General features: G+C 41.9%; 1 protein-coding gene across 28 annotated transcripts; it reads left to right on the forward strand.

Annotated features, from left to right (window-relative positions):
- The first annotated feature begins 318 nt into the window (after positions 1–318).
- Positions 319–13062, forward strand: LOC127308058 (uncharacterized). 28 transcript variants are annotated; one of them, XR_007856235.2, is made up of 15 exons: positions 320–898; positions 1426–2082; positions 2363–2673; positions 2756–3149; positions 4368–4443; positions 5485–5552; positions 6037–6164; positions 6251–6356; positions 6439–6950; positions 7508–10297; positions 10382–10474; positions 10575–10674; positions 10904–10968; positions 11480–11644; positions 11799–12316. XR_007856235.2 is itself a non-coding variant. In XM_071821715.1 (11 exons), exons 7-10 carry the CDS (start codon positions 6043–6045, stop codon positions 6942–6944), a joined length of 369 nt encoding a protein of 122 aa, XP_071677816.1. In that variant the 5' UTR covers positions 324–898; positions 1426–2082; positions 2363–2673; positions 2756–3149; positions 4368–4443; positions 5485–5552; positions 6037–6042; the 3' UTR covers positions 6945–6950; positions 7508–9614. The 28 variants fall into 28 exon arrangements, 10 of the variants coding, with proteins under 10 accessions (XP_071677816.1, XP_071677819.1, XP_071677818.1 ...); XR_007856236.2 differs by having other exon boundaries at positions 10382–10449; XR_007856231.2 differs by having other exon boundaries at positions 319–898; positions 1426–1773; positions 1856–2082; positions 10382–10968; positions 11799–12321.
- Positions 13063–15941: the final 2879 nt, after the last annotated feature.

Raw genomic sequence — 15941 nt, forward strand, 5'->3', positions numbered from 1 at the left:
TTTCTTAACGCGTTTAATTTAATTATACCCTATATAAAAGTTGTACAGTTTAGCACTCCCTAATTGATTGGTCTACTGTGGATGGGCAATTTTCCATGGCTAACATTCCTTCCTTTTTTGACAGAGGCTAACATTCCTTCCTTTGAATGACACGTACTCTGTTTCTTTTTTTACATCCAGCAGTAACTTTCCTTTCCTTTTTCCCCGGCTACCGGCTACCGGCAAACTTCCGGTTTCCTTTTCTTAACGCGTTTAATTTAATTTTGTTTGGTCAAAGCGGTGTTGGACCCACCATCGAACAAACCAGCATTTATTTTGCACTAGATCGTGGCATCGAGGCGTGCGTCCTCCAGTTCTGGACGTTTCCCCAATATCTCCACCTCCCCTCGAAGCTTCTCTTTGGATGAGACCCATGGCTGTCTCAGCCGGATCCGTCTCAGCCAGCCCGTGGGCATCCCCTCCGGCCCCGGCCATTTCCCATGCCGCAGCACACGCTTGCCGCTCCGTGCGTGCCGCCATCCAGCATGGGTGCCGCGTGAGCTCCGCCCTACGTGCTGGCCAGCCGGCCGTCCCTCCTGTGGCCCACACCGCCTACGTTGTGGGGTCGAAAACGGTGGCGGGAGGCACCAAGAAGACAGCCATGGAGCCGCCGGCGGGGGCAGCGGCCTCCTCTACAGTGGATATTGGGGGAAGCTGCTACTGCTTCATCTCTTATTCCAGCAGGGGCGGCGACCTTTTCGACAATGGAGATGGCGGGGAAGACTGCTCTTGTTGCTTCATCGAAGGTAGACGCGCCGGGGATTCCACCGCAGTGAAAAAGTGTGGATGGGCGTGTTGCTGCTCCTTCATCGAAGTTAGGCGTGACAGGGGATCCCGCAGCGGTGAACGCGTGGTGGAGGTGTGCGGGGATCCAGTGGATCTCTTTCCCTCTTATTAACCCCTTTATGTTCTCCTTAGCTATTTTCGTTTTGATTATTACTTTTACCTCTCTGTGTGATATTGTTCACCTAAATGTTGTGGTGCAACCATGGCATGGAGAATATCACTTTCACACTATAAGACATGATGGGTATGATGCTTGACAGAAGAGGCATAAGAATTATCTTAATTTAGGAATAGAATCTAGAGATATCTAATTCATTTTCTATGTTTTAGCTGACCCTATTTGACATGAAACTTACCAAAGTTTACCCTCAAAAGTAGCGGTAAGAGGAGGGAAGTGGCAGAGAAGTATTATATATGGAGAGGTGCTTCATCATCTTTAGAGGCGTTTAAAATCTGGCCATATTTTCTAATATATGCATTCTATGGGCTCACATAGTTACTACCGTTTCATGTCTTTCTTTGTTTCTTTGTAACTTTTTTTTTGTTTTCCCACATTTTTTTGGTGTTCTTTTTCATGTTTCTTTGCTATGGTGATGGCAGCTGCCCGTCGTCCCTGTAGAGTCTGAGCTTTTGGACTCCTCTGCCGTCGGCTTATTTGCTAGGTGCTAAATTTCCTGGGTCGTCTTCGGTCTGTTGGTTATGACTCTAAGGACTCCCTCGCGCCTATTCTGCCGGTCCTGCTATGCCGCATACTTTGCTCCAATCTATTGAGGTGGTATCTGCTCCGGCGGGATACTTCGGCCTCTTCAATTGTGAGGGGAAATAATTCTTCTACTGCAGTCTACTCTTCAGGTTTAAAAAACATATTAGCGCTATTCTCTGGTGTACGTTCAGGTGTTACATTTTATCAGACTTTCTTCAGATTTTATCATCCCCGGTGTCCTGCAAGTAATAAATAATTGTCCTGTAACGTTTTAACCATGAAGTTTATGAGGCCTATTACCGGAGCTGACTAACTACATACAACCAGGTTTATGTGCAAACTACAGTCCACCTAATTAAGAGAGAAGCAATTGTAGGCCACTGGTTTAGTAATGGAATTGAGAGGACTACTAGAAGTGCTAAAGAGCTCCTTCGAATCAGGCAGCTTAAGGAGCAGCACAAAATAATGCAGACATGAGTTGCCAGTACGTTTGTATAGGCGATGGTTCTATGAAGCCACTCTTTGCTTTGCAGGGCAGTCATCATAGCAAAATGGTAAGAACTTGCAAGCCAATATGCCAATTTAACTAGCCTGGCCAGAGGGGTTTATTTTTGGCCAAATTGACCCCACTTCACTTACTCATGTATCACATTTAAACTACTCTATCCTACATATCACAGGATAATTTCATCAAAAAATACGTTTCCTCTGTTTTGTTCTATGATATAGTCCCATTTGGTAGGCTTCAAAAGTTGTTTTTTTCTTTTATTGGTTTCTTATTTTAGAGTTGTTTGTTCTCTTCTTGCTCATTTTGTGTTGGGTTGTGCTTTGCAGCTGTCTGTCCTGGTAGGTCTTGCTATGGTGGTCTATGGCGCTTCATACTGGTATCGCCAATAAACGTTTAGGCAAGAGTTATCGTTGTGTATACACCGTTTGCTGTCGAGATGGCAGGGTATCTCTTCTGCTTTTCCATCTACCAGCATCATGCTGGCAGGAGTGTTAATGTTGGGAATGACCCATATGTTTTTAAGATTTGTGGGGTTGTCTATCATGAGATTACCTTTTCCTGCAAAGTATGCTGCAAAAGTCGGTCCCTAATGGAAACGCCTACAGCTGCACTGCTTCTGCAGAGAAGCGCAACACAGGTAAGCAATTGTATTGCTTACACTGACAAAACCACCCTTACTCATATAAACGGAAAAAAAGTAAGGCTGCCATTATTTTCAGGTACAAGTTGCGAGTGAGCACAAAAGACATCAAACCAAATGAAGAAAATAGAGTTCATATGTGGATTCATATTTTTTTGGTGAACATGGTAAAATACGCCTACGCCATGATGCAGAGCTGGTTGTTGCAACGACCAGAGGAAAAGCAAGCGATTTACGACCCGCTGTGCAAAATGTTGTCGGCGCAAAATGTTGGTCACTGCCTGTGTCACACAGAAAGCTTACGAAGCTGACAACATCATGTCCGTTGTCCGCTGTCCAAAACACCGTTTCAAGAAAAAGCCCTGGCACCTTCCCCTCCCGACGAAGTACCAAATGGAATAGAAGATACCAGAGACTCAGACGCCACACCGAGCAAAACTATTATAGAAAAGTTTGAATCCGATATAGAGGAGGTCAGTGCAAACTATTTTTTTCTATCTAAAGGTATAAACGATGCCCCCCATAGGGGGCCTCACAGCGCTTTGAGCTTCTCAACCGTCCGATTTTCGCATCTGGCTAATCTGGTCCGTTCATTGTGGCTGATAGAGAGCGTTTTGGTTGGCTGTAGCGTGCGCGTGGGTGTTTGTCACGCTAGATAAACCAATGCAACAGGCGTGTGCTACCCTCCTCAGGCTGCTATTAGGCCCCACCATCATCCGGACCCACCTGCGAGTCGCTGCGGGTGAGATTTGTCCATGTCAGGCGTGTTGTGGTTTAGAGCAAAAGCGTCCTGGTTGGTTGTGCCCTATGCGTGGGTGTTTCTCCCCACTAGATAAAGTCAAGCAACAGCCATGTGCTACCCGCCTCACTCTGCTTGTGGGATCCACCATCGTCCGGGCCCGCACGTCAGCCGCTACGGGTGAGATCTGTTCCGGTCAGCCGTGCTGCCGGCCCGTGGAAATATCTCCACTAGCAGGGGTATACTAGACATTTCCATGCGCGCTGTTTCGGCCGGTGAGTGCGCTCGGCTCGTTGGCGGCGCCGCATTTGCCCACGGAGGAGCTCTGCCTGGGAGAGAGATCCTTTTAGTGCGCCGGCGTCGAGGCTCAGTGGCCATCCACCTCACTTTTCCCCTCGCCGCTCTCGCTTCGGCCACACCGTCGTCTCATCCTCGCCTTGTCCGCCCGGTCGCTGCACCGTAGATCCGCCGTACATCCGCCGGCATCCATGTCTACCGCTTGCTCAACGTCATCAGCGGCCGCCGGCGTTGGTCCATGGCGGCGCTCTGTCGTGGGTTTGTTTGAGGTGAGGTTGCTTCATCTCTTTTCCCCTCTTAGAGCGAGCGGCCGGTGTTGGGGTTTGATTGAGCTCCGTGCGGACGACTCGGTGTTGGGGTTCGGTTGAGATTCCGTGCCGCTCGATTCGAATCACTTTTTTGCGATCGTTTCTTTTCTCCTCTCCATCTTCTTGCCTTTCCGCCTTGGTGTTTTCTGGCAAGATTTTTGTTTGGTTTCCTTTTTTTTGATTGCTTACTTTCTCTGATCCGTCTTCTTCCCCTTCCGTCTGGTCTGGGTATTTTTTCTCCACGCTGTTCTTCACCGTGGGGATTTCTTTTTCTTCTTCTTTGCGTTTCTATGTTCACATCTTACGCCTGACATGCTTTCTTTTGGATTTTGCTTCTTTCTTTGCAGGTTGCCACCTTGCTGGGATTGCCGCGTGGGGTTGCAGCGGATTGTTCCGTTGACCTGCTGGTCGGTTGTATTGTTGGTGAGTGCCCTTTGTTCTATCCTCCTCTGTATCCATTGTTACAGATCAGTGAACCTCCATAATAAATTGTAGCCAGAGAGCAGCCGATATCTTATCTTAGTTTCCATCATGGTGCGTATTCTGGTTTCTGCTTTGGTTGGTGGCTTGCACCTCTGTTGTTGTCTAGCAGTTGTTCCGTGCATACTCGGCGAGTAGATGCTGTATGAATTTCTGAAAAGTCAAGCTGTCTACAAAAATTAGCAAAAGTGAGGCAATTATTAGTTTGTAGATAAACTGTGCAACTACGACAGATGTATATGTGATACTAGCGAGAAACTAAACTTTGATACGGTATCCGACCTGTGAAATTTAAAGTGCTTTGTGTGGTCTTACCCATATTTGTCTCACCTTCTCAAAAGTTAGGTTGTCTGTACAAATTAGCAAAAGTGAGGCAATTGGGTTGTAAACTGTACAGTTATGCTATAAAAAAAATTATCGTGCTTTCATGATTACAGTGGTTTGAGTGGTCTTAGCAGAATTTGAATTGTCTGGACGATTAGCCCCAACTCCAGTTAGTTATGTCAAAGTATAGCTGGACAACCATGGGAAAAGTAATAGTTCATAGGATTAAAGAGATTTCTCCATAAATAAATAAGCAAAGCTCTATTAGACAGTAGCAATGCTGGGAAATGGTTCAGCCACAACGCAAACTCGCTCCGCAATGGCCATGTCTTAGCTGAGTTTTTTTGGGAGAAATATACACATATCCCCTGTTAAATTTTGCAGTCTTTTAGCAGAGACAATTTAGAAAATTATTGTTAAAACTTGCAGTCTTTTAGTCCACTTGCTCCTCTCTACCTTTTTATGTTGTGCAAGTACATGGGCTTGGTTTCCTTATGTCTTGTTTTTATTCCTACTTACATGTGGTGGTTCGTTTACCGTCTGTACTTTTGCTTCTAGATAGGTGCCATCTTCCCTTTCTTGCTTGCTTTGCCCTGATTGCGCCTAACCCGTGTGTGTTTCTCGGCTGTCACATGGGTTTGGTAATGTCGTGTTCTTCAGGTTACTTGCTGTTGTGAGCTGTTGCTGGGACTGTCTGTGACGTGTTCCTGGGACTCCTTGTTTCTCAGGTAGTGATCTCTGACCGTCTTTTTTCAATATGTGTTACGGTTTATTGTCTTTGTATGCTGTTGTTGATGCACGGGCTAGCATATATGAGTGTCGCTTGTGGTTCATAATAATAATAAAAACTTAGGTCCGAGCATGTACAGGGTATTCCCGAGGCTGTTGGTCAAGGTTTTGTGGATGGTTGCAATGTTCGCGACTCGCCGATTTTGCCTTCTAGCCATACTGGTGGCCAACGTTACTTTCATGAAAATTTTCAAGATGATATTGCCATTTTGCGTGTTTATGGCACTCCTGATCTTTTTTCTACCATTACATGCAATCCCAAATGGTCTGAGATCACCGAGGATCTTTTGCTTGATCCTGGGTAGAGGATGGTTATGCACTTTACATGCATCGTGATAATGGTCGTCGTGTGTTAAAAATGGAAAATAGCTTAATAGCCAATGGGTCGTTCCTTACAATTTGGCTATGTTAAAAAAATACCAGGGCCAGATGAATGTTGAGTGGTCCAACAAAGCCGTGGTGATGAAATACTTGTTCAAGTATGTTACAAAAGGCTCTGAAATGATGCTCCTGCAGGCACCACAATCGGTCACGAAACCTCCTGGACCTAGGTGTGTGCACCAGCTTCGTGTGTTACTTCTGTTATGTACATGCTTACTTCAGTTCAGTGATTAATATCTTTCTGTATGGCGTGCAGCGATGGCAAGGGTGAGATTGGCTCACAAGTCGAGAGGGCCATGTTCACAGAAACGTCGCCTGAACAGCCCGAGGAAGTGCTGGATCCTCAAGTTCAGTCTAAAGAGGTGAAGTTCTGTATGCTTCAGCGATGCGTGTTCCTGTTTTTCTATTAGCTATCTTTTTCTTACAGTCCTCCCCCTATGCTAGCTTGGTTTGCCTGCATCTGATGCTCCAGATTCTCCACCTGCCCCGTCCGCTGCTCCTTTAGTGGACAGGTCATCAAACAAAGTTCGTCTTTCATTCACCATTATTTGATGTTGACCTTCTAATTATGCATAGGGCGTGGCCTAAAATCGTGTGTTTGTTTTGTGCGACTCTTGGTTTTGATTTTGTCTAGATTGCCTATGCCACATTGGATGTTCCTGTCCTCAATTATATTTTCTGCATTAGTCTTCCTGGTTTGTTTCTGTGACCACTTAGGTATGAGATGAATCTGCATGAATTTTAACTTGCTGCTTGCACGTGTCCTTGTTTTTGCAAAGTTATGCGTTTCGAGTTCTTTGTGCTGCTGACTTGATCTTTGTTGTGGTAGGTTTGTGCAATATGTTTTCCTGACCTATGATGATTAAGATTTATTGTTGACTGCCCGTTAGGCGCAAGCAGCCGCAGACTCGGGCGGATGCAGCGGGCAAGAAAAAGAAGGCCTGAGCTAGAGGCAGGTATAATCCTTTTGAATTGCTCTACATGTGCTCCTTTGGCTGGTTTTTTCGGTGCACTCACATTTCTAGATTGTTTGGGTGATTCATCGGTAATTATATTCTTGCGTTTCTGCCTAATTATCTACATGTTGTGCACGTGCTGGTAAAGATAGTAATATTTAGGAGAATAAAAAGAAGCTACATTGAGATAATATTGACGTGGAGTTTATGACTTGAGAGATTAACGACAACTTAGTTACTTGTGTCCAAAGAAGACAAAAATCTGCCTTATGTACTTGTACACATGTTTTAGGTCTTGCTAAACGCACCACTTCATAAGAAGTGAACACTTGTAGTAAATTAGAGCATGAGCAAACACTTTGGCCTGCCTGGAATATTACTGTTTCCTGAAAATTATCTTGCTTCATTGTATACAACACATCTCAGTGTACACATGACTGGCCATCAGGACAGTGAGAGGTAGATCAGTAGTTTGTTGTATGTTAATTTGTGATACCTACCATCTGGCTGTTGCAACCTGCTGTTCACCGTTTATTTCCTCATGGTTCCATTTTCAGGAGTGCTGCCACTAGACGACGACGGCCTTTGGTATCTGTTTGGTACCCTTTGTCTATCTACCAGTGGATTTGAGGGTTATGTCCTCCCTTTTGTAGTGGTCATGTACATATGAACCAGTTCCCTCGGTACAACAGTCCTCTTGTGCATCTTGTTTGGATGATACCTTCAGTGACACTAGCTCTATGCAACTGCTTTTGATTCGCTCTAATGCCAGCTACTTAGCTATGTAGTTTGCTTCACCTTGTGGTATGTTAATTAGACTGCATAATTAAACTTTTTCGGATGTTCTGCGAAATATCATTTCCCTGCTTTACACAACTATTGCTTCACTATGCCCCTATGCATTTAACCATTTCATTGCCTGTAACTAGGTTAACAGCAGCAATTCAAACTGAGATATACTTTACATCTCTAGCATTGGATAATTCTGTTTTAATGGCGTTTCTTGACGGTTTACTTTCATATTGTCTCTTCGTGCTCCAAAAGACTAGGAAATATTCGTGTATTTCTTTTCTGTTTATGTTATGCATCTTTCCCAAATAGTCTACTAATATATTGAACCAGATAGAAACTTTGTTTTAAAATTTGTGCTATTATAATGCTCCTCTTGTTTGGTGGTTATTGGATATAGCCTAGAAGGGCGTCATATTGAACAATCATGCACTAACGAACATCCATTTGTCTTTGATGTGTATATTTGGCGGCGGTGATTGTGTGAAACTTTCGGGTCTATGTGAACCAGATAGAAACTTCATGTTAATTTTATATCAGGGGATATTCGGGTATGGCCTAGACTGAAAGAGCTATCAGTATTTGATTCTGCCGGCATCTTCTGAACATATACATGCTTCGAAAATGTAGCCATTACCACCGATATCTTCTCCTTAATTGTTGATTCCTGTTTTCCTTTACAAGAACATTCGCTTTTGGTGATGCAAGTTTCAAGTAGGCGTTTGTTTCCTGTTGACTGTGTGTCGTGGCCTCTTAAGACCGTGTTCCTTTTGTAGTTGGCCTGTAGATATGAACTAAGTGTTTGTTGTGTTCATGCTCGTGTGTAGCTTTGGTGTGTGCATTATTCATAAAATACACATTCGTAAATTCCTGGTTAAGGCCCGATGTGGTTGTATCTATACTAATTGTTATGCACTTTTGTAATAGACTTGGTGTTGTTTATTACCTTTTCAGTTCACAGTTATGTTCTTTTTCGGTTACCTTCACCGCTCAAATAAATTGGATTGATCTGTGTGTATTTCATATTGGTTGCCATTCACTTGCTGCTTGCTTATATTCGTTCTTTTATAAATGCTTAATGTAGAGTTTTATAAAGTATTTTTTAAACGTGAGTAACAGCTACTTAGTGCCTGTTAGATCCATGTATTTATCTCTGACCATGAGATTGCTCACCTATTTGGTACACTTGATGCTCCGTTTGTACTTTCGTGTGTTTTTCTAATTCCGTCCTACCGATGTCGTTCCGCGAAATCTATTGTATTATTTTGTTGGAAGTTAACTTTTATTTATGTTATATAAAATGTACATTGGCACGAGCTCTACGGGATCGTGCGCCAAAGCGCATATCTAAATCTGAGTTCCAATTGCAGTACCAGCTGAGTTCCAATTCGTTTCCGAAGGCGGCCTAAACTGTGTGGTTATAATTAATTTGGATGTCGCCTTACCGGATCTGGTACAGTGTTAAGGGGTAATTATCTGGTGGCAAGCTGCATGCAGTATTCAGGTATCACAAGGCATGTTGTAGCTGAAACTCTTGCATGTATAGAGATGCAGTTTTGCTAGCTATGTGGAGGAACTATCAACGAGGAACTACCCAATAACAGTCCAGACAAGGATGGGAGGCTAAAGGAGGCCAGGTCTTGCCTGAGATGGAAATGATCGTCTCAAACGTTCAGGATTTTGTTTATCTTATGTATCATGAAGGTTGAAGGAAACACCATCATTCGAAAAGCTTTGCAACCATGCTACAAGTATTAAAGCTTTCTTAGATTGATGGTTTAGGTTAACTTTATTTAGTTATTTAGGATCAACTGCGATATTCAGTATGTATCCTGAAATGTTATACTTCCATTACAAATTGATTTATGGTGCTTTTGTGCTTGCTATATTCTCCTACTATTTATCTTTTATTGTATCTATTATACCTCTAGATTGATTATAGTTCTAACAGTGGCTGCTCTCGAGTTATGTGGAAATTTTGCTGAGTTTCACTTGTTTTCCTACTATTTACATTTTTTGGCAAGTTTGTCCCAAAGTGGAATGCCTGTGGCCTAAACCGCCCCTGGTTTTGCTCTGTTATGTTGCTGCTAGATTTATATATTTCCTTTGATTGTTTGTATTGAGGACTGCTATTTTCAATGTTTTTTTGTGCACCAAGCATGATTTAGAAAATAAGATTGAACATCTTGCCCCACATCTTCTGTTTCCTCATTGACCCTGTGGCTCGGAGTTGTTGTCTTGAGCCGATTGAGAATGAGGATGAGCTATTCCTAAACTTAGAATCAAGACCATCTCCCTAAAATTCGTTGTGCACTCCTTAAGTACCAGTAGGGTTGCTTATAGGCTATTTGACTCGGCTATTTTATATCTTATGACACACCATGTGTTATCACCCCTGTTTAAGAAGTTTCCTTTGTTCTTTCTACAAAACGCCAAGGTCCACCCCAGTTTTTTTAATAGTGTTATTATACAAAATATAAACACAGGCGAGAGCCATGGGGTGCACACCTCTAAATCGCATATCAAACTTGGGTCTTGACGCTGCGACCATCCATTTGGTAAAACCTAAAAAATATATTACTTTTTGCATATAATCGTTTAATTGGCTCAAAATTAACGTCTCTTCTTTGGAAAATATTTAGTGCCTCTAAATCAACGATGAGAGTTGAATCAAAGCCAGATGAAGCTTCGGTGAAGAGAACAAGAAAAGGTGATGGCTTTGCCTGACCTCGCACGTAACAAACCCTCCTCTCCCGTGATGATTTGCTTCCCTTCCTCTGTTTTCCACTTCTCTTTTGATTTAATGCTCATAACCTATTATATTTGTTTGCACAGATTTATTTTTGGTCTATGCCTACAAGTTGTTTGATATAAATCCAACCAGGAATTTGGCCCGTTGTTCTTCATTTGTTCATCTCTAGACCCACTCCATCGGGTAATAATTTCCTTGCAGCCCAATATTTTTCCCATCCACTCTGTCAGTTCCTTTCCTGACATGATACTCTTATTTGCATGGTCAAGTTCGGTTTCTTCTACAGTGTGTGTTTGGTCTTTTGCAAGTTGCAACTATCATTACATTCAGATTTCCTAATCGATAAGTATGTTGCAAATCTCTACAGAAGAATCACCGTAGGAAGCTAACCTAGCTGGCATTATTATTTCAGTGTGCAGAAAATGCAAGATGAGGTTGAGTTCTACACTATTTGGTCACTGGTATTCTGCCCTAAAGGTACATGAAAGTTGGGCAGTTGCTATTTTGTATTGACTAATTGAGTATGCAGATTTAAATAATGAATCACTTGCATATCAGTTTACTTTCTTGCACTATTCTTCATAATATCATTCACACCTTTCCTATTTATTAAGGTTTAAATCAATCCTAAACTTGCACCGTACATGAAAGCATGGTTTGTCTCGATCTGACCATCTGTAGTAAATATGAGTTATGCTTGTGTGCAAATGCTTAGATTAGAGATGAACTGTAGTAACTATTTGCCATATATATAGGAAAATTCAGTAAATATATGCATACTTAAGATGTTATAATGTGGATCATGTCCTCTTATTTTATTAGTTCCTATAAATTGTAATATTTTAGGAAGTTGGTGTGCTCGTCTCTTGCTTCATGTGCTCATATTTTCAACTACCACTAAAAGTTATTGAATGATTTAAAGGTTTACTTATTATTTGGCTGGTAATTTGTGGTTCAACTGGACTGACCCATTTCCAATTTCGTTTAGTGGTAGTTTAAAAGATTTTTACCCTGGCCTTGGATTTATCCTTCCCAGCGAGCGCGGCGGGGGCAACCACAGGCAAGGTGACAATGGAGTCGTCACCTCCGGTCAAGTCGTACGGGGACCAGGAGGCAGGAATATGCTGCGGCGGCCTTAAAATCCCCAACAGAGGTAGTATTTTCCTTAATTTATTTGCCTTGCACAATGTGTTTATCCTTAGCCAATAGACATGTTGTTCTTTCATACATTTACGTAATCCGTTTCTAATAAGATGATGGCGTTTGGGCTTTCGTTACCTGTTTTGTGTTTGTTCCTCTTCTATCAGAAAGTGGATGATGGATGACAGTGATCAACAGATTAGAAACTTAGCGAGAAGCCGAAAGCTGATACAGAGCTTTGACATGTGTCTTCTGCAAAAAAAGTCGCTTTTGACACGCCATGTGCTTTTCACCCTGGCTGCATAGTTTGTTAGATTAATTTACATGTAATGGCATCAGTTAAGTTTTTTTGGTTGCTTTTGACACATCACGTGTTGTCACCTCCTGAATTGTAAACCCTCGAAGTATCTATTATAATGTCAACTATTAGGCATGTTATTTGGCATTGAAACATTGTGGTTTTGGAATACTTTAGTTTTTTGAAAAAATTTATTGTCAAAACATTGCCATAATAACTATGACCATAAATAAAAGACTTCATGGAACTGCACATTGGTGATTAGAGTGTGATCATATTAAGAGATTTAAATCCACACACATAGCTTAAGCCTGTTATGGCTTTTCCACATGATTTAGTAGCGTAATGTAGAATATAAAAATGTACGAGAGCCCCGGGGTCGTGCGCCAAGGCGCACATCTAAATCTAGTTCTCTTAGTTCCCAGAAACACAAGCTTAAAAGGCACACAACAATGCAAAATCGAATAACACCTCTTTTTCCTACTGAAGGGCGCCATCTTTGCATCTAAAAAAAGGAAGACCGAACAGGCAAATTCAGCATCAGCCAAGAAACAGGTTAACAAGGCACTCTTCCGGCACAAATCAGTAGTTATGTACTATAAACTTCGAACACAAGCTAAGCATACCCAGTTCAATTGTATAAAGATGCTCTAGCTTTACTTTCCTTTTTGTTCTCGCAGAGAAGTAAAGCCTCATGTTCAGCAATGGCCGACCCAGCCTGGAAGCTATCAGCAGAAAAAGTTACGTGGAGTGAAGATTTCGCGTGCTACCACAGATCAGTTATGTACAATACGGAACTACCGGCCAACCTAGACAATGTGTCCTTGATATCTATTACCCAGCTGTGTGTAGTAACTTAAAAGCATACTTCTATGTCTCTGCACTACTATATTTGTGTGTATAATCGTATGAAGCATTCTGATGCTTCAGCCGTGCTACTCTGCCCTATAGCGCCCTCATACTTGTGCAGGTGTACCTAACTTAGCTGTGCCATGAAGCTCATCTGCACACAACTCTGTCATGGCTCTTCAGATATTATGCCACGGGCGCGGCGTGCGCCGCGCCAATGCCTCCTAGTTTGTATATAAGAGACACACGGTAGCCTTGATTTGCTAGGTTCAAAGAGTTCAGGCATGCCCTGTACTTCATGCTTATATAGATTAATGGTAGTTATATTTCTTAGTGGCTATTTCTTTGCGCGTATTTTAAGTGATTTTAGTACAATCAAATATGACATGAACCTGGTGTGGGTTGGTTCCACACAAAGAACCTAACCATGAGAACCAAGCTCATTTGTCGCTATTGTAGGAATTGTAGGATCCCTACTATTTGTTGTGTATTGATTTAACACTCCCAAGAATATATATAGACATACAATAAGAAGATATTTGGAGTAAAAAAGTCCTAATCCTATCTCCTGCACGCATGGATTAGGTGGATCCATACGGGTCACACAACTCAAGGTCTGCATGCCCACGCGCCGCCGCGTGTGAAGCGCTTGTGCTCCATCGTCCGTGGGTCTGCACCACCGAGGTCGATGAAGCCTCGTGTGACGGTGTTGTTGGAGGAGCCAACTTTGCACCGTACAGATCGTGACGGGCGCCGGCTCGGCGGCTCCATACATGGCAAATTTTCTTGAGCCGATTTCTATGCTGAGTTTCACCGGAAGAGGATCTGTGTAGTGGATTATCGTTTATTGTACTTTGAGATTTGAATAATAAAAAGAAAAAAAAAAGAAATGAATTTTTTCATCTACCATAGTGGACATGAATCTCGAGAAATAAATGAACGGTGATGGGAACACCCACACCCATACGTGAATGTACAAAAGTATTTCTGGTAGTGGATTTAGAGATTTATTTATCTAAGTAATCTAATCTATGGAATTGAAATCTTTGAAATTTGATCTAATCTAGTCTATGAAACCGATTCGATCTTTGATCAAGATAGGGCGCTGCAACCTCGAGGAGATTAATCTCCCAAGAGGCAGCAAGATGCGAAAATGGTGGGAGGAGAACCTAGAATCGGCATTGTGAGATTAATTGCTCCGATTTCATGTAGAAATTATAAAATCTATACTACACGGGATATATATAGAGGTACAAGTACAATAAGGGAAGATACTTGAGTGCAAGAAGGTCCTAATCCTATCTCCTAATCTTCAGTCATACATTTTTTTCTTCGAAATGGCGGAATACCCCGCTTCTGCATCATGACGATACACACGACCATTTATTGAAAATAAGGTTCGGAAAAGTATTGTTTACAACTCACGCATCACCGAGGATTGATACAAAAATCAACCATCGAAAACAACACATACTATGACTACACATCAACATAGCCTTCTACTATGTCGCCAACCAGCCTGGCACAAGATATTCTGAGCGACCATCAGGAGTCGTGTGCATCCAGAAGCCATAGCATCCGCTGCTCTTCTGGTGAGAGTAGGGCCCAAAGCTGGACCCAATGGGAGACCATATTGATAACCTGCAAGAAATGAAAAGAGATTTTTTATTAAAAATTATATCATTTCTGACCCTCCAAATAGACCAACATAAAGCAGAAACCCCAATCCGGATAAAAGCCTTAGATTGTCTATCTACTCCATCTAACCAATTACCAAACATATTAGTAATATTGGTCGGAGGTGGAAGATCATAAGTGAAAGTAACCGTACGCCATAAGAAGTTAGCCAAAGGACATTCAATAAAAAATGTTGAATGGTCTCCCGTTCCCCACAGAAAACACATTTTGTACACCCATTCCAATGACGTTTAGCTAGATTATCCTTAATTAACAGTACCTTATTACTCAAAATCCACATGAAAATCTTAATCTTAAGTGGAATTTTAACCTTCCTGAGGTACTTTCTCAGAAAAGGAGTATGATCACAAATAAGATCCTCATACATCGACTTCACTGTAAACAGACCATTTGATGTCAAGTTCCAAACAAAACGATCATCCTCTTCATTCAAATTTACCATCATGAGTTTTCGACATAATTGCAACCATGCAGTCTATTTTTTACCACTTAACACCCTTCGGAAAGTAATAGTCAGTGGTGTTTGGGCTAACACCTGTGCAACTATGACATTCTTATGGTGTGCAATATTATACAAGGACGGATATTGGTGAGCCAAAGAAGTATTTCCTAACCATGTATCTTCCCAAAAGCGGGTACTCATACCATTACCCACTTTGAAAAAACCCCTAGAAAAACTCCAGTTTAACTCCCATCAATCCTTTTCAGAAAGGGGAACCGGTAGGTCTAACTTGCACTCCGATAATGTCTTCTGTCTTAGGTATTTATTTTGTAGCAATTCTTGCCACACCCCCTCTTCATTCAGAAGTTTAAAGAGACACTTACTCAATAAGCATTTGTTTTTGATTTCGAGAACCTCAATACCTAACCCCCCTTGATCTTTGGGTCGATAAACAATATTCCATTTTGTATGCCGGTATTTTCGTTTGTTTTCGTCTGACTGCCAAAAGAACCTAGATCTATATAAGTCCAAACGTTTCCTTACCCCAACAGGTATTTGTAGGAAAGACAACATAAACATTGGTAAGCTAGTTAAATCTAAATTAATAAGTACTAACCTATCACCATAGGATAGTAACTTCCCTTTCTAGTATCCTAGTTTACTCTCAAAACGTGTTTCTACCGGATACTAGTCTGAATTCCTGAGTTTTTTTTGTAATGGATTGGATACCCAAGTACCTAAAGGGGAGTTGTCCAACATCACATCCAAAGATCTTCTTATACATGTCCTCTTCCTCCTTTGCCTTCCCAAAACAAAAAAATCTTACTTTTATGAAAGTTAATCTTAAGCCCCGATAACTCTTCAAAGAGGCACAAAATTAATTTCATATTAACAGCTTTGTTGAGGTCATGTTCCAAAAAAAGGATAGTATCATCAACGTACTGTAGTATAGAGAGTTATCCATCAACTAAATGTGGGATTAACCCTCCAAGTTGACCATCCTCTTTTGCTCGTTCAATTAAG

The sequence above is a fragment of the Lolium perenne genome, chromosome 6 (assembly GCF_019359855.2).
Source record: "Lolium perenne isolate Kyuss_39 chromosome 6, Kyuss_2.0, whole genome shotgun sequence".
Classification (NCBI taxonomy): Eukaryota; Viridiplantae; Streptophyta; class Magnoliopsida; order Poales; family Poaceae; genus Lolium; species Lolium perenne.